Source organism: Podarcis gaigeae (genome assembly GCF_964106915.1).
Source record: "Podarcis gaigeae genome assembly, chromosome: 14".
Classification (NCBI taxonomy): Eukaryota; Metazoa; Chordata; class Lepidosauria; order Squamata; family Lacertidae; genus Podarcis; species Podarcis gaigeae.
This window is the reverse complement of record NC_139690.1, coordinates 26715293-26737877: the sequence shown is the minus strand read 5'-3', so window position 1 is coordinate 26737877 and position 22585 is coordinate 26715293. Positions and strand designations below refer to the sequence as shown.

General features: G+C 41.5%; 1 protein-coding gene across 3 annotated transcripts in view; it reads right to left on the bottom strand.

The window, feature by feature from the left end:
* Positions 1-22585, bottom strand: part of PIAS1 (protein inhibitor of activated STAT 1) — a 53285-nt gene that overhangs the window by 14672 nt on the left and 16028 nt on the right. For all 3 annotated transcript variants that reach the window (XM_083713146.1, XM_083713148.1, XM_083713147.1), the window contains exons 2-6: positions 15777-16221; positions 5527-5611; positions 4359-4406; positions 2112-2202; positions 1382-1516 (exon numbers count right to left, since the gene is read on the bottom strand). In XM_083713146.1, coding sequence (XP_083569272.1) covers positions 1382-1516; positions 2112-2202; positions 4359-4406; positions 5527-5611; positions 15777-16221 — 804 coding nt within the window. The remainder of the gene's footprint in view (positions 1-1381; positions 1517-2111; positions 2203-4358; positions 4407-5526; positions 5612-15776; positions 16222-22585) is intronic.

Here is a 22585-nt window from a genome sequence, read left to right as displayed (position 1 = left end):
TGGGGACTCAGGGCTGCCTACAAGCTACATCCTCTGATCTAAAAGCCTTGTTCTCCTGAGCTCAAATTTCTCAAGGCAAAGGTCTTTAGAAGCACAAAGAATCCTGCTGGAATCTGAATCCAATTCTGTCCAGCTTTATGATTCCACAATTGTAGACACTATTGCTTTTTTTAAAAAAAAAGCAGTGCCAGATATAACAAAGCCAAACCTTTCTTTATTAAGCATTGCTTAGTATGTTATTAAAAATGTTTTCCCCATCAAACTTGTAGAGGGCTACATGTTTATTTAATGCTTCAATTAGGGCAAAAGACAAGAGCTGCTAATTAACAGCATTATTTACTGACAGCTTGAATCTACAGAGCGTGGAACTTGCCCACAGCAAGTTTTGATGGAAATTTTGGGGGGTGGGGAAGAGAAGTCACATGGCATAGAAGCTGGAACAAGGTTATTATGCCTTTACCTGAATTACGTTGATCCAGACTGGAAATCTGTGTTTGAAAGTCCCAGATGGTATTGCAAATACCAACACCCACTATGAGACCTTGTAGAATTAATTACAAGTTCCAGAAGGCAATCATGTTTGAGTCTTGTGGCTACCAAACTGAATGTGCCATGCAGCTCTATGAGCCTTTAATTTATGTGGGGGCTCTAAATGTTAACTGCATGGAGTCAAGCAATGGCATTGGGATTGCTTCTTCTTTTGCTTACAGTATGCTTTGGAAATCCAATATTGACATCCTTTCTCCATCTCCTTATCTAAGCTTTCTATTTCTCAATCAAGGACCTACAAAGACTTACGTGGCTCAGACCCATTACCTCAAGGACTGCCTCTCCCCATATGAACCAACCTGGAACCTGCAATTGACATCTAAGGCCCTTTTCCGTGGACTTCCATGGGAGGTCCAGAGGGTGACAACAAAATAATGGGCCTTTTCAGTGGTGGCTCCCAATCTGTGGAGGGAAGTTCGTCTGGTGCCATCGCTGAATATTTTCAGGCACCAGGCAGAAACATTTCATTTTAAGCAGATCTTTGGCTTTTAACTGTATGTGGCCTTTTAGAATGTACGGGCATTTTAATGGTTTTTCCACCCAGGTTTTAATTTATGTTGGGTTTTTTTGTAAACAACTAACAAATTTAACACATAAATAAATCTGTCTATATTCCATATCCCTCTTACACGTCTACATACAGTCCATTCAGGGTCCCTACTCAAATGTAGCAAGGTAAATATAGTCAGTACATAAAAGTGTAAGAAACTACAGAAAGATTTCCACAAAGGTATTAGATCTTGACAGTACTAGTCAAATTTCATGAATTTCTACAGATTCATACAGCCCCCCCACCCCACCCCCACCCCTCTGATAGCCAACTGTAACTCACTCTTCCTATTTCTGCAGTCCACGAGACAACGATTGTGTTTGGTACTGTCGTGGACAGCCGCACAAGTGAGGTGATGTTGATTGGTCTGCTAGGTCGCTTTGGTTCAACCCCATTTTTGGTTGGTGGAAGATAGCCCTGAAACAACACACACATCACCATGAATATGCAAAGCAACTTCTCTTTTGCCCCCTTGTTTGTCCTTGAATGACCTTCCAGAAGTCAGTCATACCCCTTTTATTGATAGGGAACTGAGGTTGAGACGCAGGCACCTGATGCCCAATGACCAGTGCCTCCCCTTACTTACTCACTGCCTTCCATCTCTTAATGAATGGGAAACAACATCCAGTCCCTGATATCCTCCTATAACCTCTCAGGAGGAGGAGTGAACTGGACAGGAAATACAGAGTAAAATGATTCCGAAGTCCCTCTCAGGATCCCCCACTCCTGCTCTCTTTAAACTTCCCTAGACCCCAGTCTATATGTGAGCGAGGGTGTGAATGGCAAATGGCAATGAAACATTGTTAAGTGGGAGTCACAGAAGAGCTCATTTGCTTTTCTTGTGTGTCACTTGTTGAATCTTTCAATACAAGACTTCGGTAGCATTGCCTTGAATTATCTGGTGCAATTCAAGACACCACTATTCACTTCAATATCCCCCAAACAATTTCTTTCTCCCCCCCCCCCCCAGAAAGCATCTTTAACAATTGGCCAAATTTCTGAGGATACTCACAGGAAGACTACATGGTTTTCCATTAACTTTCACGCAAAGATTTGGTGGGAAGTGATCTTCCTGTGGGCAGCTGGTCTCAGATAAGCAAAACCTAAAGACAAGACAGTGAGTTCAGGGACATTTTATATTAAACTCTATACAGGGTCTGTAAATACTACAAGTGACATGAGGAAATATCATTATCTGTGAGCCAGTGTCCCATAGTGCTTTGAAGCAGTCTTCACTAATCTGATGCCCTCCAGATAGTTTTGACAACAAATACCATCAGCCCAGGCCAGACAGCTATGCTTCCACCAGCTCTATCACTGTACAGTAAGCCCACAATTTCTCACTTTACATACACAATCACAACTTTACGTGAGTCAATATGGTGGCATAGACCCCACTCCAAGAAAGAAAGAAAAACACAATTATGTAAGCTAAGAAAATCTACATACATCTTATTTTGCATCCAATTACCAAGTGTGTAAGGTATAATCTGAATTAAATATTTCAGACTTTGAAACTTGGGGAGCTCAAAAGCTAATAAATCAGACAGGCTACAGACTCCTATTGGAAGAGAAGCAAGACTGGGTCCCCCAGGGGGAGCACAAAAGCTTCATTCCCTGAATGACAGATGTTTCTGAAAAGACAGACTCTTATCCGCGTATGGAGGCTTCCACAGATTATGTGGAGTAGTCCCCATAAAAAATGGGGAAACACCTACTGTATGCACATCAGAGCGCCATGTCCTCTAGTTCAGTCATTGGATGACCTAAAAAGGTATCATCACCATTGGGAAAAGGATTTGCTTAATGCCCCCAATCAAATTTTATTTATGTCATTTGTATGCCATCTCATATCATAAAACTTCTCTGGATGGTGCACCCAACTAAGCTACAGAGTAAAACAGAAAGCCATTAAAAAGTATTTCTGAGCCATCCACCATGGATTCCACCATGGATCCTGCATATAACCCCTGTGGTGAAGGGCTCGTGCCGCAGGCAGCCTGTCACAGGCTTCTTCCACCTAACGTAGTCCTATGAAAGCTGCTTACAACCAATGGCGATATTCCTTCCTATTGTTCCCTCTTCCACCTCCACAGCTGCCGTGGCTGCAGCTCTCTCTAATTACTGCTGGCGCGCACAGTCAAGATTCTAGAGCTTCAGTTCAGCCACACTCCAATTCCATTCATCTTCCTGATATCAGTGCTCGCTGCACCAGCTAGATTCTCCTCTGCGGGTCTGCAGGCACCTCCCTATCCAAGATGCTGACAAAAGAAAGATCAGACCTCAAGAGGCAGAGGGATGAATTCAGAGGAAGAGGCTGCTACAACCCTTTCAACAAACATCACTAAACAGAATGAATGAAATTACATGCTCCTGAGGAGACTCAATTATACCCCACATTAATAAATCAACAACTAGCAAATTGGAGAAAGATGGAAAGAGGGTGAAGTTTAGATTCTCCCCATCACCTGCCTTTAGTTCAATCTGAAACTCAGACATGGATTTAAAAGGCTAGTGTTTGCACATGAAGGTGTTAAGCAGAAAGCACGGTAGCAGTGAACAATTTTTCCCTGTCTCTGTCTTTCTTGAATCCATTGAACACAGATCCTGTTTCAGGGTGGAAAGAGGGAAGAGGAGTTGTGGGGCCACAAGTGAATCAGGGGCTAGTAAAGTGAGAAGTGTGTCAGATGCAAGACACACAGATATCAAAAGACATAGCTACTAACACAGAGCATCATTCTGGGGCTTTAGGTCTCATCGATTTAGAAATGGCCACTGGGCTGCATCAAGCACTCTCAACCACAACACATACAGCCTCTCCCCTGAAGGTGTGTGAACACACACACACCAAGGTGCAAGTCCTCCTCTGGCAGATAATGACAGAATTAATCAAAGCAGCAGCCAATTATTCTGCCACAGGCAAGTAAAAGCAACATAGGAAGTAATGAGGAGCTTCTTCTTCTCTGTTTACCAATATTACTGGGAGGGGGGTGCATGGAGCTTACAGTACATAGAGTTATTGTGCTTCTTTCCACAATTATTGGAAACAGAGTGATAATAATAATAATAATAATAATAATAATAATAATAATAATAATAATTTATATACCACCCTATACCCAGAGGTCTCAGGGCAAATAAAATTTATGTAAAATAAGCATGATCATATATGCAAATCTCAACCATCCTTGGTAGAGAATTTAAGGGAAGGGGGGGCAAAGTCCACCAAAACAAAGACTGAATTGTAGGGAAACAATACCTTAGCTGGACCTGCACAGTGAAGTCACATTTGGTTCCAGAAATATCCCTAGCAAAGACATTAGACATCAGTTAAAGACTGTTCATTACAATAAACCAATGCAAGATCTGAGTATTTAAAGGTCTCAAAAGTTAAACATGCTACTCACAGTCTATGCTGAGTCACTGACCAGAACTGGACTTATTTGCCAGGATCATACCTTACTGTCCACACACACACACACACACACACACACAAATGAACCTTTGATCTGATCCTGTAGCTCACTGACAATTGACCTCTGCAGTGCTTCCTGTAATGTGTATCACTTTGCCCAATTATGCAAACAGAACACATAATAGGAATTCCATAAAAACAGCTTTGGGCCAGCACACATTAAATGACTCAGGCAATGGACTCTAATGGGCTTTCATATGCTGCTTTGGGAAACAGGCCTACGCTTCAACACCCTCAAAAAGCCTGGGATCCATCTTGGGAGGCTCACCAGGCAAGCTCTTTTATTTTCCTGAGCCTTTTAACCCAACCTGTTTTAATTTTACTGATTGCTCTCCTTGCTTACTTACTTACCAATTTTCTTACATTTTATATCCAGCCTTTCTTCTGACATGGAATCCAAGGGAGCAAAGTTGCGGCTCCCAAGTACTGTAGTCTCCCATCCAGGCACTGACCAGACCTGGACCTGCTTAGCTGCAGCCAGGTGGTGGCCTCATGTGCCTGCAGACTATACCATGGGACCAGTGGGTCACTGTGTTGCATGATTAACAGTTCTTCTTGCAATTTTGGTTTGTTGAAAGGGAGGGTATAAACCCCTAAAACATGTAAATAAATAAAAATATGTCCTCACTCCCATGACGGATACTCCATCTCCAAATCCCTCCTGATTTACTCATACAGAAAAACCCTTTCCCAAATTACTGTAGCTCTCCCTTGCACTTCTACTCTAACCACTCTCTTTTAGCTCACTTTCGGTTATTAAATTCCAAACATCTGTCTTGTTTTTCAATCTTACAGTTATGCACGCACACACACACAAACACACACACACACACACACGCGCTCTCTGTCTCTCTGTGTGTCTGTCTCTCTCTCTCTCTCTCTCAAATGGTTTATGCATTTCAGAATTCAGATGCACAGGACTAAAAGGTGTCAAAAAATTACTACCACTTACATGGAACTGCTGATCTGCTGCACTTGCTGTGGAGTCAGGGCAAATGCAAAGCAGGTTTCCCGAAACCGCTGGCTATTATCGGATGCTATGGGAAAATAAGAGGAGATTTGAATGTGCAAAAGGAAGGATCACTCTACTCATCCATTTTGGAAAATACAGACACCCCACCCTCTCCTGAGAAGCCATGAACACAGCCTTCCCCAAGCTGGTGTTGTTGAAATAAAACTCCCATCAGCTCCACCTAACATGGCCAATGGTCAGGGATGATATGAGTTGTAGTCCAACATCTTCTGGAGGGCACCAGGTTGGAGAAGGCCAATTTAATGCCAGGCCCACGTTTCATCTATAATCAGAAAGAAGATCCACAACCTCACATATATTCTAGAGTTGGATATTTCTCCCAATAATGCACCCTTACCTTCTCCCCTGACAAACTTGAATATTTTTTCAATGCTTCCAAAAGAGAAATACAGTCAAACCTTGGTTCCCAAACGGCTTAGTTACCGAACAAATCGGCTCCCGAATGCTGCAAACCTGGATGTAAGTGTTCTGGTTTGTGAACCTTTTTCGGAAGCCGAACGTCCGATGCGGCTTCTGCTTGAGTGCAGGAAGCTCCTGCAGCCAATCAGAAGCCGCACCTTGATTTTCGAACCGTTTCGGGAGTCGAACAGACTCCAGGAACAAATTAAGTTCAAGAACCAAGGTACCAATGTAATGTACTAGAAAAAATAACTGCTATGAAATATATACACTTTTGGAATGAATGGAATGCTCATAAGACAAGGTTTTCCTCACTACAAATGTGTAGTGCATAAACCTTTGTGCAAAACAATCTACAGCAGGGTGGCTAACCTTCAGATCTGGTTGGACTCCAATTCCCATTTTCCCTGGCCACTGCCCATGCTGGCTGGGACTGATAGGAGCTGGGAGGCTAAAAATATCTGGAGTGCCACAGGTTCCCCACTCCTGACCTACAATATCAGCAAATGTTAATTCCTGTGTAGACACTATGATAAAGACATACACAAAATCCAAATGTTTTCAATGTTGCTATAAAGTGTAACATACAATATTAAAGATTAGCAGAGATTTGGTGGCTTGCTATACAAAACAGTTTCAGCCCCAATACTATACTTACTTTACTTTATTACCAACTTTGTGGTTTCTATTTTCCACTAATGCAAGCACTTAAGTAGCATAGGACAGAGCAGTCTGCACCCATCTCTCTAGCTAGCATTGGATATATTCCCCACCTTGCTTGTACAAATATGCATGGGTTTACAAATTTCATAAATATATCAAATAGTAAAAACTGGTACATCAGTACTAGCCAACAAAATAGTTGTGCTGGTGCAAGGTACAGTAACAGTATATCCCCACTCTCCTTCTCCCCTGTGCATCCTGTGTCAGGGGAGAAGGGGAAATCCTTGTGCTGTTGGAAACATGTTGCTTAGTGCAATAAAGCAAGTTTAGCTTTGACAGGAAACTATGTATTCTCTATATATTTCAGGCTTTCCTCCCTGCCCCCACCCACACCCTGCCAATCTCCATAGTCTCAATATATATTAAAATCTTAAATTTATATGTAGGCCTTAACCATGACAATTTGATACAGAACTTAAAAACAGTGGTCATAAGAACCAAAGGGGTAAGCCTTAAGAGTAGCCAACAGAATAAACTTTCAGATGCTTCCAGTCTCTTTCTGACATATCAGAATAGCTTATTATTCCACTATAGATGTCATCAGGTAATTGCTGTATAGACTTTAGCATTTTTCAAATGACTAGTTTCTTAAACTGCATTTCTTCCCACTAAAAACACTGGCACCTGTAACATGGTAAATCATTTCAACATATCTATTCACTGAGTAATTCACGGAGCAAAAGCATATCAACTCATTCACAATGAATTAATCTGCTTCCAAAATACCTAGGTCTTTTGATTCTGTGAGGCTTTTAGTATACATCTGTTCAAACAAGTGCTTGCAGTACAAGGCAATGAAGAATTAGCTCAACAAAAAAGGGACTATGTTTCATCAAATAACAGGGTAATTTAATTAAAATACCAAAAAACAAAAAAGCATCCTGGGAAAAGCTAGACATTCATTTTCCATTTCTCAGTTAGCTTCAATGAAGGATGCAACACTGCAGTGACTAAAGAGGTTTCCTTCCAAGCTGGGATTTTTTAACAACCACCACGATGTATTACAACCTGCGACCCCAAAGTCGGAGCCTACCACTACACCGGCATATTTTGTGTGACAGCAGATTTGGCAACACTGGGCTGGAAAGCTGCACCATTTAAAGGAACTGAAAGCAAAAATAATCTTCCTGATTGTAAGTGGGAACTGAGAGTGAGCCAAATATATCACTAACAATATATTATTCATCAAGATGGAAGCTAGCCAGAACTCTAGAACCAAAACCATCTCCCCTGGGGAAATGGCTGAGGAGTCCTTTTTATAGTGGGGGAGGGGGGAAGGATTATGGCTCAGTTATTGCTTATTCTTTAACACTGCAGACTATTCTGGGGTCCTGGCTTATTTTACAGTACTAAAATGCAGAAATTCTTTTAATATAAAGTATTTATTTGAGGAGAAAGATAAAAGTTTCTATCATCTATTTTCATTTAGTGAGTATATCAGCTTACCCAACATGGTGTATTCCGGATGTGCTGGATGATTCCTACTCCCATCAGCCCCAGGCACCATGACTGTGCCAGCTGGGATCTTTTGTAAATACAACACATCTGGAGGGACACAAAGCTGGGAAAGGCTGATGTATACTTTACGTCTCATTCTTCCCCTCAGGAGCTTGACAGCAACACATGGGTGATTCTCCCTAGATCAGCGGTTCTCAACCTTGGGTCCCCAGATGTTGTTGGACTACAAGTCCCTTCATCCCTGAGCTCTGGCCTTGCTAGCTAGGGGTGATGGGAGTTGTAGTTCAACAACATCTGGGGACCCAAGGTTGAGAAAGGCTGCCCTAGATCATACAACTACCACGCAAAGTATATAAGGCTACAAGAGCCGAAGGAGATCCATGGCTGACTGGACAAATGCAAATCCAACACTATATCCACAACATCACACTGCCTGGCTCTTCTTTTTAGGCACATTAAAAGAGATGCATGTGAAACACACACAAAGTGTTTGGCCAAGTGAAGGTGTATGTAAATTGTGTATATTGAAGACTGGGGTTAAGAGATGCAATTAGAGCTACAGGAGAAAATGTTTCAAATGTGAAGGCATGAAAGAAAATTTGTAAAATCTAGTTGAATGCCTCTATTTCCTTCCGCTTAAAAAAAAGAATGTGCTTCTCTCTCCCTTGGTAGTAGCCAGTGGCTAAATATAGCACCACAATCTTTCTCTTTTAAAATATTTCTTGCCGTGTTGGGAAAAGCTCCCCTCCGATAATCATTCAGAAATGCTCTTCTACTGCCTTTGATGAACACTGTACTATTCAGCCTAGAGCAGGCTGCACCACTCTATTTCAATGGTCATCAGCTCAATTTATTAGCTAAGAACGCCTTCCATCTTCCCTAGCAAATTGGCCATTGCTAAATAATTAAAGAGCTCACTGCGATGACTAAGGATAAAATGTATAGGGAAGTAACTGTCTGCTGGGTAGGTTTCATAGTACAATAAACTCCGACTTATTTAAAATGAGAAAGTTCTATTGCTGAATTGATGCATTGCATTTCTCTTTCTGAGAAAGTGATGCAAAAGGAATCTCCTGGAGACAGCACAACATTATAGCAAACATATTAAGGTCCATAAGAGATGCAGTGGCTCAACGAAAGTAGAGTCCTGCAAGAATTCTGACACGTATTGCCAGGGCTTGATGCATCCAGATAATGCACAGCCTATGGCACACCTATAGCAACATCATGGCCATGGACACTTGCTAACTGTGGACTCAACAGGGGCAAGAGAAAACTGTTCCCTTTTGTGTGGTTATTTTTTGTGTATGTGTGTGTTTTCATTTCCACTCATTCCTCCATACCTTAAAATAGCTTCAGTGTGTCATTTTGAGGACAAAGATCCTATATTTAGGTACAGATACTATTCTCTGCCATGGGCCCTTGGAGAAGGGTCGGTGCAACTCCTTAGGATTCTGCTGAATGAAACCAGCCATAATTCCCACTAGCAGAATCCAGCATTTGTAAATAAGAGCCATAGAGGCATCAACTCTTAGAACTGGTTGAAAAGAGGTAGTATTCTTGAGGATCACCCACAGCAGTGGAAGGCAATGTGGGTGGCATAAGGCAGCATGGTTTTGTAAAGATCCCAAAATTTCCACTTGGCTTACTAGCCAGCTCCTATCTGTGCTCATCACCAATTCTCTGCACAGAGAGTCATTGCGAAAATGCAGAAGGCTTGGGGGAGATGTGAGATTTTCCTCAAAAATACCAAAACAGTGTAAGACACTCTTGATGTTTCTCAGCTTCTCCAAATCTCAGAGCAAATGAGATTAGACCCCCACCACCCTTCTCAAGCCCTCTGCACATTCTCAAGGACTGAGGGATAATTGGTGGTGAGCAAAGGCTCGTGGATGAGGCATGGTTTTCTGTCACTTGCGAAAAGCTATAACACCCCAAACAACGCTCGTCTCTTATTCTCTTCATACCATGAGGTATCTGAGAGCCTAATGGAGGCAAGGCACTCAACAAGTGACCTTCATGCTGTTGGGCTGGGACACTTGGCCTTGGTAAGCAGATGTGGCCATGCTTGTGGCAATGAATACATTAGACAACATGGTAGCTGCTCTATGCAGAAGACACAAACTGCAGACACCAAGGAAAAACGCACTATTCTACCAAAAACCTATGCTTCTTTGACATGGGATTAATGCCTAAAGTAAGCCTTGTATTGTGGATACACACAATGAAAATCCACTGCTGCTTTCTGGCTCATTATGATCTTTCAGTTCCCTCTTGAGGAGGACTTTTCTTTGAAGCAATACTTCTTAAAGTGCCAAACAAAACACCACTAAGTCAAACAGAAAAGCAGCCCAGGGTTTTGGGGACACAAAATGCCTGCTGGATTTATGGCCAGTCGGTCTATGAACAGATGAGGCTCAGATTTTTCCAGAGTGCGGGCTGCAAGTAATGAGTGGCATGGAGAAACCCCCACGGTTTTAGAGCCTGTTACCTCAAGATGGAGAGGAGATAGCAGAGCAAGGGAAGCAGCAGTAAAAGAGGTGAAGAGGATATTAAAAGATCCTAATTTCATTTTTAAAAATAGGGAAAGATTTAGAACAAAATATATTAGAACAATAGAAGGTAGAATCTGACTATGGTCTGCCAGAATCCAAAATGTAAAACTGAAGTTTTCATTTGAATTTCAGCTTTGAAATGCAAAATATACCAGTTCCAAGTTTTTTTAAACCGTACAAAAGGAGTAGCTATTGCACTAGAATATCACATCCAGAGCAGAAGAAACAAACAAATCCTTTCAACTCAATTGTAAAACTTTTGAAATCCTATCACAAAACATAAAACTGTATGTGAGTTCTCTTCCATTGCTTCCTACCCCCCACAAGGGTTTCTCAGTTTCCCTAATAAAATGCTTGATGTACATGTTGTTTATTAATGCTTGGGCCACAGGCCATTCACATAATAAAATCTTTATTGGTTATGAAAAAGGTAAGTATTATTTACTGACAAAACAAGAAGTGCCAAAAATTTATGGACTTGAAATATCAAATATTCACACAGCTTCAAGCAGGGACCACAAATTTGGCCTGGATTTGGTAGCCAGCTAGTTTCTAGAAGCCCATAATGCTTGATTTTCTTAAACATCCCTCTCAAAACAAAACATCCCTTTGGTACTTCCTGCCCAGAAAAGGGGTTTTACTGGGGTAGGGAATAGTGTGTTTGCGTAGCCATCCATGATACTAATCCCACCATCAAAAACAAAGGCACTCTCTCCATTTTTGTTTTGCCAACTTTAAAAAACTGTTTCCTCTGCTAGACACCCCCCCAAAAAATAAAGTGCTCACTGGCAAATGAGCATTTGTGAACCCTAGGTTTCAAGTTACCTTGTGCAAGCAGGTTCTTTGGGAAACAGTATTTTTCATTTTAAAACTGTAAATGCATTCTGGTTGCCAAGAACAAAATGTGAATGACGTTAAAATGATAATTGTCCTGTTCCTCTCAAGCATTTTAATATTAGCCACACTTGGAGACAAGGAGCTTAGCTAGAGTGACCAAACTTGTCTAACCCAATATGGCATGTTTCCACTTGCCTGTTCTCAGAAGTTTCTAAATCTAGCCAAGGTCTTCAGTATGAAGATTTTGAGCTGGTGATAACCCAGCTCTGGAACTCTTTCTTGCAGTTTGAAGATACAAATGTTTACAGAAGACTGAAATACATCAGAATATTTTTATAGCAAACCTAATCTGACCAACCAAAACTGTGGTCAATAGGTACAAGACGTTAGCCAGGGTTGTGTCCCTCAGGAATGTGCCCACATCAAGTGTGGGCAGTCTTTGGCCCTCCAGATGTTGCTGCTCCTCAACTTCCATCAGCAAAGATGACTAATGGCTAGGAATTATGAGAATTGTAGTTCAGCAACATTTGGAGGGCCAAAAGTTCCCTACTACTGGCATACATGGATGGGGCTTGAGAGCACTCTATTAACAGTGGCTTTGGTCCCTCACAGAGTACAGACTTCAGAACTGCTGCTGGGAGATACCTGCTCAAGATTTTCACCTTTGGTGTAAACAAGCAAGCGTAGCCAATATGATGTCATCTAGATTTTGTGGACTACAACTGCCATGAGCCCCAGCCAGCAAGATGAACACTCAGGGGTGATCAGAGTTATAGTGCACAACAGCCACATAGCACCCTGTTAGTTCTTCCTGGTGCATATTATTATTTCTTAAATTTATTGGTCCTTTTTTCAGCAGGTTAACTCAAAGTGACCTACAACATATATATAGTGTCACACATAGCTTCAACATCTACATGAAACTGCTGAGAAAGATCACTCAGGGATCTGGAATTGGCAGTCACTAGCACGCAGATAATATGCATCTCTATAGCCATGTTCTGGCATTTGCATTAAAATGTGGACAGGAGCAAGCAATCCTGCCCCAATGCCCCCAGACATGCTGGCTGCTCTCCAGACCTTTGTACATTTAGTGCCAATGCCTGAAGAGTGTGTTGAACATACTTAGAACCCTCACTGTAAGCCGAAACACTACCTTATCAGGGTTTCTGGTCATAGGGAGGATTTCTAAGCATGTTCAACAGAACTTAAAAACTCTCTTCAGATTGTACTGCTAAATGTGTTAAACATCATTCATAAGTGCCTTGAGTGGCTCATTTGTCAGACATAGAAGGGTGGGGTATAAGTGCCCTAATAAAGAAAGAAAAACAGCAGGAAGACGGTCTACATGCCTGAGAACCTGAAATCTTCTTCCAAGCCCTTTACAAAATGCTCATTGTCAGTGGAAAATGCTCCTTAGCCTTATTCAACCCTTTTGCACTGTGCAAAGTTAGAGATGTACACCTGAGGCAGATCAGCTCGTGTTTTTAAATCAACTAGAATACAAACAGATTGGTTTCACTCCCATTCATCCTCGTGAATCATTTAAGTGGATTGCACTGGGTTATTATTAATAGCTAAAGGTATTACACCCAGATGTGGCAAGCCGGGATTCCTTGGGGCATTAACAAAGGAGGTTCAGTTCAGTTTGTTCTCAACAAGACACCCTATGAGTTTTATGTACAACCTCATTAGATAAATCTGCAAGAAAAGCATATTCAGATTAGGGAGTGGGGTGGAAAATAAAGACATCTTCCTCAAAGGCTCCTTGAATGGCTTGGAGAAAAGTCTCATGCACAAACGTACATTCTTTTAACACCACTGATATTGAAATGGGTCTACAAGCATACATGCAATGGCTTTTCTACACTTAGCTATCTGGGAACCTCTTAGGACTAAAAGATTGCTTTTTCATCTATGATGCTTGTTGTACTAAAACCGTGCTGTAATGTTTGTTCTCCATCTCTAGGTGTCACCACAACACTCTTTTCTAACAGCCCTTATCAGCAAAATAGAAACTGAAGTCTTTCATGCACTTTCTACAGTAGGGATGCATGAGGCTGAATTGCACTTGCTTTACACAAGCAAGTAATTTGGAAAGCGAGAACAAATCAACTTACACAACAGAACCCATGGAAAATGAGGACTGCTTCAAAGAACAGTTAAATGACATTTTCCGCTACATAGTTTTCAACACAAATGAACTCCCATGTAAATTACAGGAGAAAAAGGAAGCCCAGATGGTTCCTTATAAAAAGTTGTTAGATGTTGTTAATCAGTTTGAATCAGAGAGGGATGCCAGAAGTTGCTAGAGTTGGAAGTAGCTATAATTTTGCTACAGTTAAGGAAATTGTCAAGCAGTTGTGTCCCAGATACTATGGTCCACCAAATCAGGAATGTTTGTCTTGCCTTCTCATTAGGAAACCAGGTCTATCAAAGCTCTCCTGGGGCCAGAAGGAGTATAAATCTGTCTTTGTTGCAGTCACTGTAACCATGCCCTTTTATTAACAGAACTGGCATGGTGATGGGGTGAGATTGATGCTGCAAATGTTTTAGGTAGAATATGGCCAGGACTAGCAAGAAATTTATTCCCATGTTTCTTAGACAATCAAGAGTGAGTTGATCATCTTTCAAACAATTAGAGGTTCCAGTGCCTCACTAATCCACAGACAACTGCTATCAGGCAAGGTAAGAATTGGAACTAAACCAACTTATCATCCTAGTTACATGCATTAAAAGAGAGAGGTACACAGTGTTATTCACAATTATCAGGGTAGAACACTGTTTCTCAAGATATCAAAGAGGTCAAATCCCTAAACCATTAATGACTGCCATCACCAAACAAGGGTGGGGTGAAGGGATCAGAAGGAAATTCGAATGGTTACCATGTAAGTATTTCAAAAAGGGAATCATCCTGTCCAGAAAGTATTTAACTCCACTGACAAAATAAAATATATCCAAAGAGTAACAATGACCTAGGATCTGTTTCCCAAGGAAACAACTCTTCTTGAGCTCTTCCACAAGTCACCAAGATGACAGCATGAAAACAAAAATTCCTGTTGTGCTAGGAAAGGGCCTAGAGATAGAAAGCCAGAGACCCTGCAGGGTTGGCTATAATCCAGGCAGGAAGAGTCACAAGTGACTGGAATTTACATCAGCCTTTTAGAGACTGAACAAGTGTTCCAAAAAAATGAGGGGCACATTCAAAATACTAAATTCTTCAGACCCATTTGTTTACTACCTTGAGACAGACAGTGCTAACGAATATTTGAGAACAATGCTCTGACAAGGACAGTTAAATGCATTGTAACATTATCCATGACAATACAAAATAACTTTGAAAAATGCTTATCTTCACATCTATTTTTTAAGGAGCACCTTTTCAACTTGAGGTCGCCTTGCCAGATCTGAACTGTATGAACTAAAGAGTTTCCCAAAGGACTAAAATAAATTATAAGCTAACACACAGACTTTTGTGAATTGCCAACTTTTGTGGATCTATGTGAAAGGCTAAATTCATAGATTTTCAGACTTAAATGTTTACCAACATTTAAGGTAGTACTCCACAGCTAGCTTCCTATAAAACATTCCTTGGAGAATAATTTGTGAATGAACCACTGTAAACTGATTATGACAAAACGTCCTGCTCTTCACATTATTAAATAGTAGGTTAACTGCATTCTTGAAAAGGTATCCAAATGACTGCTTCCTTCAAACAATCTCTGGGTGAAATGTTTGACAAAACTGTGGGCTACACCCATAGTAGCTTCAAGACATTTAATTACATATGCTGGCAATATCTGTAACCTTATTTCCCTCTTGCTTGCCTGCAGATTAAACTTTTTGCAATGGGCCATCCGCCCCACCCCTCCCATTAGCAAATGATTAAGACAAAGACTGGATAAGGCAACCAACAGACCTATGCACCAGCATTCCCAAGGAAGGAAAAGTATAGCTTAATGACCTTGTATTTATTGCCTATACCCCCATGCACAATGAGGGCATTTGTAAAAAGTAACAATCATTGTTTATTATTAATATGATTTATTACCTGCTCTTCACCACCAGGGTGGGTCACAACAATTTAAAATTTAACATTAAACACCGTTTAGAACAAATGACAATTAGAAGCATAGGGTGGGTCCTAAAATACACATCTCAAGTGCCAAAGGCCAGGGCAAAGAGGTGAGTCCTTACCTAGGCTGGTTGGCTTTATCAGTTCGTCCAATAAGTCGTAAAAGGGTAATTTCTGAAGCTTTATGTCTGGATGGACAGGATGGAGTGCTGAGGTAAGGTGGGGCAGTTCCAGTTCATGTTTAGGTCCCATGAGAGAAACAGGGAGCAAAGGTGATGTTGCAGGGTGGCTGTCATAAGCAAGCTGTGGAATGGTAGATGGTGACAAAGTACCAGATATGGAGCTTGAGTGGACGCTGGGGATGGACAAGTCTGCAGGGGTCATGATTTTCTGTGGGAACCGCCGCCTGTACAGTTCTTTGATTTTCATTTGGACAGCAGGACTGCAACCAGATTTGAGCAAATGCAGGGCTTTCGTAAGGAGTTCGTGTTTGCGGCCGTGCTTGTTCCTCCCTGCGTATCCAAGAAGTACTTGCAGCTCAGAAACTCGGAGGCTCATCACCATTTGCTTGAAGACAAACAAAAAGCCAAGATAAGTGTTATTAATATCACACCATCATTATACAAGGTGTTTTGCAAAATAAGCAAAGCAAGACAGAACCTTGCCCCAAGGAACTTACAACATAATTTAGGAGGGAGGAGAGAGGCCAGGGTAACAAGACACACACATAAGAAAATGCAATTCCTCATATTTAGGCATCATTTGGGCTATGGGTGAGGAATAAAGACTTAAGTCAAAGGCTAAACAGAAGAGATGGGCTTTGAACGTAGGTTTGAAGGGACAGAGTGGTTCCACAGAGTTGTTCTCTGAAAGAATTCCAGATATGAGAGGCTGCAGGAAAAAAAACAACTTCCCTACAAGCCCTTTTGGAATGAAATGCCATGTCCCTACTAACTTTGATGAGGTTTGAGAAGCAGCCATCCACAGTGGATTGTAAATGTTCTTCAAACTTGAGGCAGAAGTCCTGAGAAACACTTTCATTACTGCAGGCATGAGTCAATTTGCCCTAAGATCTCCTCCTCTCTAAAAATGGTTCTACCCATTCTAGCTTCTCAGTGCCTTGGGATCAAGCTACCTAGAACATCCCACTCTTCCAGATATACTTACCCAAACCTTAAGAATATATCTAAAGGTCCTGCCAAATGAAGCGAGGTGGGCAGCCACCAGGGAGAAGAGAGCCTTTTCAGCATTGGTTTTTCTCTGATATGGAAAATTCTTCCCAGGAAGGTTTGCCTGGTGTCATTTCGGGTGTTTTTTCAGTGCCAAGTGAAGACTTTTCTGTTCACCTGGGCTTTTTTATAATTTAGGTTGTCTGGAGCTCTGGGATTTTAAAATCTGTCTTTAACTTGGGGTGTGTGGCAGGTTCTGTTGTGCTTTCGCTGCATCAAAGTAGGTTTCCATCCCCATCCCTTTAATGATTTTGTTTGTATTTTAGTTGCTTTTTTACTTACTTATTGCAAGCTACCCAGAAAATTTCATGCTATGGAGAGGCATACAAATGTCACAAATAAATAGTCTGCTTCTGTTCTTAATAGTCAAGGCTAATGCAGAAGCTCCTGCCCATCCTTCCAGTATCTAACACAGTGTATAGCCTCATATCCCAAACAATTACTTTTCCTTGGTTCCATTATACTCCCCCCTCAAGGTTGCATGATGCATCATATTTGCACAATATCCAAACTGTCAAAAGACTGAGGGTTACTACAGAAGAACTGGGAGCTGGAGGAATGCTGATGCAATATATAACCTGCAACTCTCAAGTAAATGGTTGCATTACATCTGCTCCAGCCCCTAGAAGTTTTATACTGACACCTATGAATATGAAAAATCTAGACCTCTTTGGGCCAGGCTGAGCCTTATTAAATCTCCAGAACTGGCTTCCAGAAAAACAAGGGTGGAGCTCACAAGTCTGAAATATTTTTCCATCTACGAAAGTATACTTAACACGCCCAGAATTTGGGGAGTTTAAGCTCAAAAGGTTATATACTCTCAAAGGCAGCAAACTGGCTTTTAAATCAACTGAAAACTACCCTGTGTTTTAGACCCAAAAAACTTGTTTGAGGATCCCCATTTCTTCTATATGTTGTGCAGCAAGATACACAAATCCTTAAAAAAAAACTTAATAAATGGACGAAAATATAAAACCTAAGGAATAAAAGTGAGCAACTGTGGATTGTGAAGTCTAAAAAAGTATTCAAGAATGCCACATTCACCTTGATAAAACAAGCCTCAATGAAACATTTTAAAGCATCATAACCAAGTGATTTATACAGAAAACTCACTTAATTCCTACTAGAAACTGAATAAAGCACAACTATTACTACAATTGTAAAATATATCCCTAAACCTAGACTGTGCTGTCTACCTTCATTTTCTTAAAGCAATCTCAAGAGAAGAGTTTACTTTAGACTTATATGGAAAAGATCATGGTGGTTAAGAAAACGACACAAGGCACCTAGACTCCCAAGCTCCTGAGTAGTAGCTTGAAATTCAGTATTCCCTCAGTTATGTACATAGTCTGCCCCTCAATTTTTTGAATTTTTCCTAGCCTTCACTGGGACCATCAGATATCCCTTAAATTTCTCTGTTGTTCAAGGAGCCATTGACAACATGAAGCTGCTCCCCAGTATCACAGAATGTGGCATATAGTGTAAATGGTTTGTCTGTGAATCACCTCTTCATTTAGCCAAAAATTCAAATCCAAAATCTCTGGAAGAAATTCAAAGAGCACAAGAAAGCTCTTTTTAAAAAATCGGTTCTGTAAATAAGTAAGGAGAAGTACACCAACTGCCCAAAATGCTGATGAGCCTCCTATGCAAGGGGTTGGATCCAATAACCCTTCCAACTCTACAATTCTATGATTCTATGTGATATGGCATACACAAAACATGTTTTCAAGTATTTTGCTTGGTGGGGACACAGGAGAGGGCTTTCTCAGTGACTGCACCCAAATTCTGGAACTCCCTAGAAACATTAATAAGAATAATAGGTAAAGGTAAAGGTAAAGGTACCCCTGCCCGTACGGGCCAGTCTTGACAGACTCTGGGGTTGTGCGCCCATCTCACTTAAGAGGCCAGGGGCCAGCGCTGTCCGGAGACACTTCCGGGTCACGTGGCCAGCGTGACATCACTGCTCTGGCGAGCCAGAGCCGCACACGGAAACGCCGTTTACCTTCCCGCTGGTAAGCGGTCCCTATTTATCTACTTGCACCTGGAGGTGCTTTCGAACTGCTAGGTTGGCAGGCGCTGGGACCGAGCAGCGGGAGCGCACCCCGCCGCAGGGATTCGAACCGCCGACCTTTCGATCGGCAAGTCCTAGGCGCTGAGGCTTTAATAAGAATAATACATTTTATTTATACCCCGCCCTCCCCGGCCGAGACTGGGCTCAGGGCAGCTAACACCAAATATATAATACATTAAAAACACAAAATCATATTTAATATAATATTTGAGGAAGCAAAACTAGAGAATGAGATGGAAAGCCATTTCTCAGTAAAAAAAAAAAAAATGCTAATAGTTTCAACTGGTCCTTTCATTCTATCTGAAATATTGTTTGTTTACACTCTGTCATCACCTCATGAAGTTAAAGACTACCAATTAGCCTGTAAGCAAGAACCTAATATTTCCTGTTTGGCCACATTACTTTATATACTAATTCCCATGTGGTGGCTGCCTGCATTATTCATGGCATGACTCTCATCAGATGTAGAACCTAACCTTGCCTTCTTCAGCCCCCACCTCATGAATCATATGCATCTTCTTTATTGACCAAGTCATCTAGCATCAGTTTATATGAGGATGCTCACGGAAATAAAAGAAGTACAGTGGTACCTCAGTTTAAGAACAGTCTGGTTTAAGAACAGTTTGGTTTACAAACTCTGCAAAACTGGAAATAAGTGTCTTGGCTTGAGAACTTTACCTCGGTCTAAGAACGGAATCTGAATGGTAGAAGGGCACCGGCAGCGGGAGGCCTCATTAGGGAAAGCGTGCCTCGGTTTAAGAAAGGTTTTTGGTTTAAGAACAGACTTCCGGAACGGATTAAGTTCATAAATCGAGGTACCACTGTATCTGGATTGGGAAATATTCAGTTCTCTTATTCCTCCTGTATCTCTAAGAATTGGGCATGGAAAGGGAACTGTATTCCAACTGTGCAGTGCCAATCTTCACAGGTGTGTAATGTTGTTTTGGAGAAAATGAACTGTCATCCAAAAGTTTCCATCAAGAGGCACTACTTTGTTAAAACTGTCAAATTCTGCAACATAGCTAGAAGGACAAGCCTTCCATCCAGATTTTTCAATGTAGAGAGAAGAAGGAACATCTAAAAAACCTTATCAGAAGGCTACCCCACACCCAAACTGATTGAGTCTTGCCCATAGTCCACTGCAAAGCCTTGAACACATGTTGCAGTCAAGATAGGGAGGTCACAGCAGATGTCATCATTCTGATATAGCTCTATCTAAACCACAAAGAACAATCTTAAAGAAGCAGAGCATGTGGTGTCCAGGATGCTGCCAGTGAACTGTCGTATGCAGATAAGGAATATTCCGCCCTTGCTAGCTGTTTGGTCTGGAAGGAGGACATGTGTAATGCTGCCCATATAAGAACAAAGGAGCACAATGCCTATGATGAGATTGATGTTATTTTGGGATCAGTGCAGTGCAACTTTGAGTAAGCAGCACAGCACTCCCTCCAACTTGTTCATGGCTAGAGGCTAAGAACTTGCAGCTCTCCAGATGTTGAACTCCAACTCCCATCAGTCCCAGCCAGCATGGCAAATGGTATGTAAGGGGGTTAATCAAGGACTAAAGAGAGGGGAAATAACTTCCTGCGCTGAAATACCCAACATTTTCAGCAACCTCATGCCCTACTGATGTTCCTATCGAGCCAGCCAACAAAAAAAATAATGGTCTGGTATGACAGGAGTTAGATAGAATAGAAGGGGAAGAAATGGAGGCAGTGAGAGATTTTACTTTCTTGGGCTCCATGATCACTACAAATGGTGACAGCAGCCACAAAATTAAAAGACGCCTGCTTCTTGGGAGAAAAGCAATGACAAACCTAGACAGCATCTTAAAAAGCAGAGACATCACCTTGCCAACAAAGGTACGTATAGTAAAAGCTATGGTTTTCCCAGTAGTGATGTATGGAAGTGAGAGCTGGACCATAAAGAAGGCTGATCGCCAAAGAATTGATGCTTTTGAATTATGGTGCTGGAGGAGACTCTTGAGAGTCACATGGACTGCAAGAAGAACAAACCTATCCATTCTTAAAGAAATCAGCCCTGAGTGCTCACTGGAAGGACAGGTCCTGAAGCTGAGACTCCAATACTTTGGCCACCTCATGAGAAGAGAAGACTCCCTGGAAAAGTCCCTGATGTTGGGAAAGATGGAGGGCACAAGGAAAAGGGGACGACAGAGGACGAGATGGTTGGATAGTGTTCTCGAAGCTACCAGCATGAGTTTGACTAAACTGCGGGAGGCAGTGGAAGACAGAAGTGCCTGGCGTGCTCTGGTCCATGGGGTCACGAAGAGTTGGACACGACTAAACGACTAAACAACAACAACAACAACAACTGTGAATGAAGAGAGAACATCATGGGGAAATGCAATAAAAATCCTACTTGCAGCAAGACTTGTTTTCCCCCCAATTTGACTAACATTTGCTCCATCATTCATTGTTTTAGAAGACAAACTGCTGGAAATTGAGATTCATATTAAGACCACTGAGAACAGCAGTAAATGGTTCATGAAGGATAATAGAGATCCTGGGCTATTATATATGGGTTTGCCTTAAATTTCAGTTATAAGATTATAACCTAAGCATCCCATTAGGAAGGGATTATAAGACTATCATCATCCACTGCTGCAGAACTGCAAAAGGAAAGCAGGAGAGAAAAAAATTCATGGACACTCAGGTCCTTGACAGACAGGCAGTAACTTACTTCATTTTACCTTATGGTTTTGGAATGCTAAAAGCCAAGGATTGTTCTAATGTGAGGGAGGAGGGAATATATAAACAAATGTATCACATAGCTTCACCTTTAAGTACTATTCAGGTAGTTGAAAGGAAAGGACTCTTCCTTTCAGATTTTGTATACAGAATGAGAATGCCCCCCCCCACCCCAAATCACCATGGCTGGGATACAGAGCATTCACATTTTTCTTCCTTTTCCAAAGAACATCATCTTCCTCCATCCAATGAAGTGTGCCTGCAGTTATAAAAGCTAGAACAGAACAGGCCAATCTGTTCAGAGCTTTGGCTGGTTCTCTCCTAGTCTTAGTTCATAGCTCACATATCAAGGATGACGCAGGGAAGGAGGCAGGAAGGAGGTGTAAGAGAAGGATTTTACCAACGTACACGCAGGAGATCCAAAACAGAGAACCAAAGTCCAACAGCAGCCCACAGGTAAATCAGGAAAACAAATGAAATCCATTAATTCCCTTAGAATATTATCAAAGTAACACTGACAGCACACAGAACAATCCTGATGATTTCCTAACAATATAAGCTAAAACTCCAGCAAAGCAATTGTAAGCAAAATTCAGAGACCAAAATCTAGATTAATTGAGCACTAACTCCTACAAAACAAAACAGAAACAACTTCAGTGGGTTCTGAATACAGCAATCAGATAACTGACTGATGATGGATTACAGGAATCATGCAACCATCTTGTTATCTGAAAGACCACTTTCTGAGATTCTTGGGAAGGTCCTTCTTTCTTGTTCCAACATTGGAACAAATTTAGAAGGAACTCAAGGAAGGTCCTTCTCAGTGACTGCTCCCAGGATTGGGAACTCCTTGCCAAGGTAGGCCCAACTAGTCTTGTTTCCAATGACTTCCTACCAGCAAACAAAGACATTTCTTATTTAAA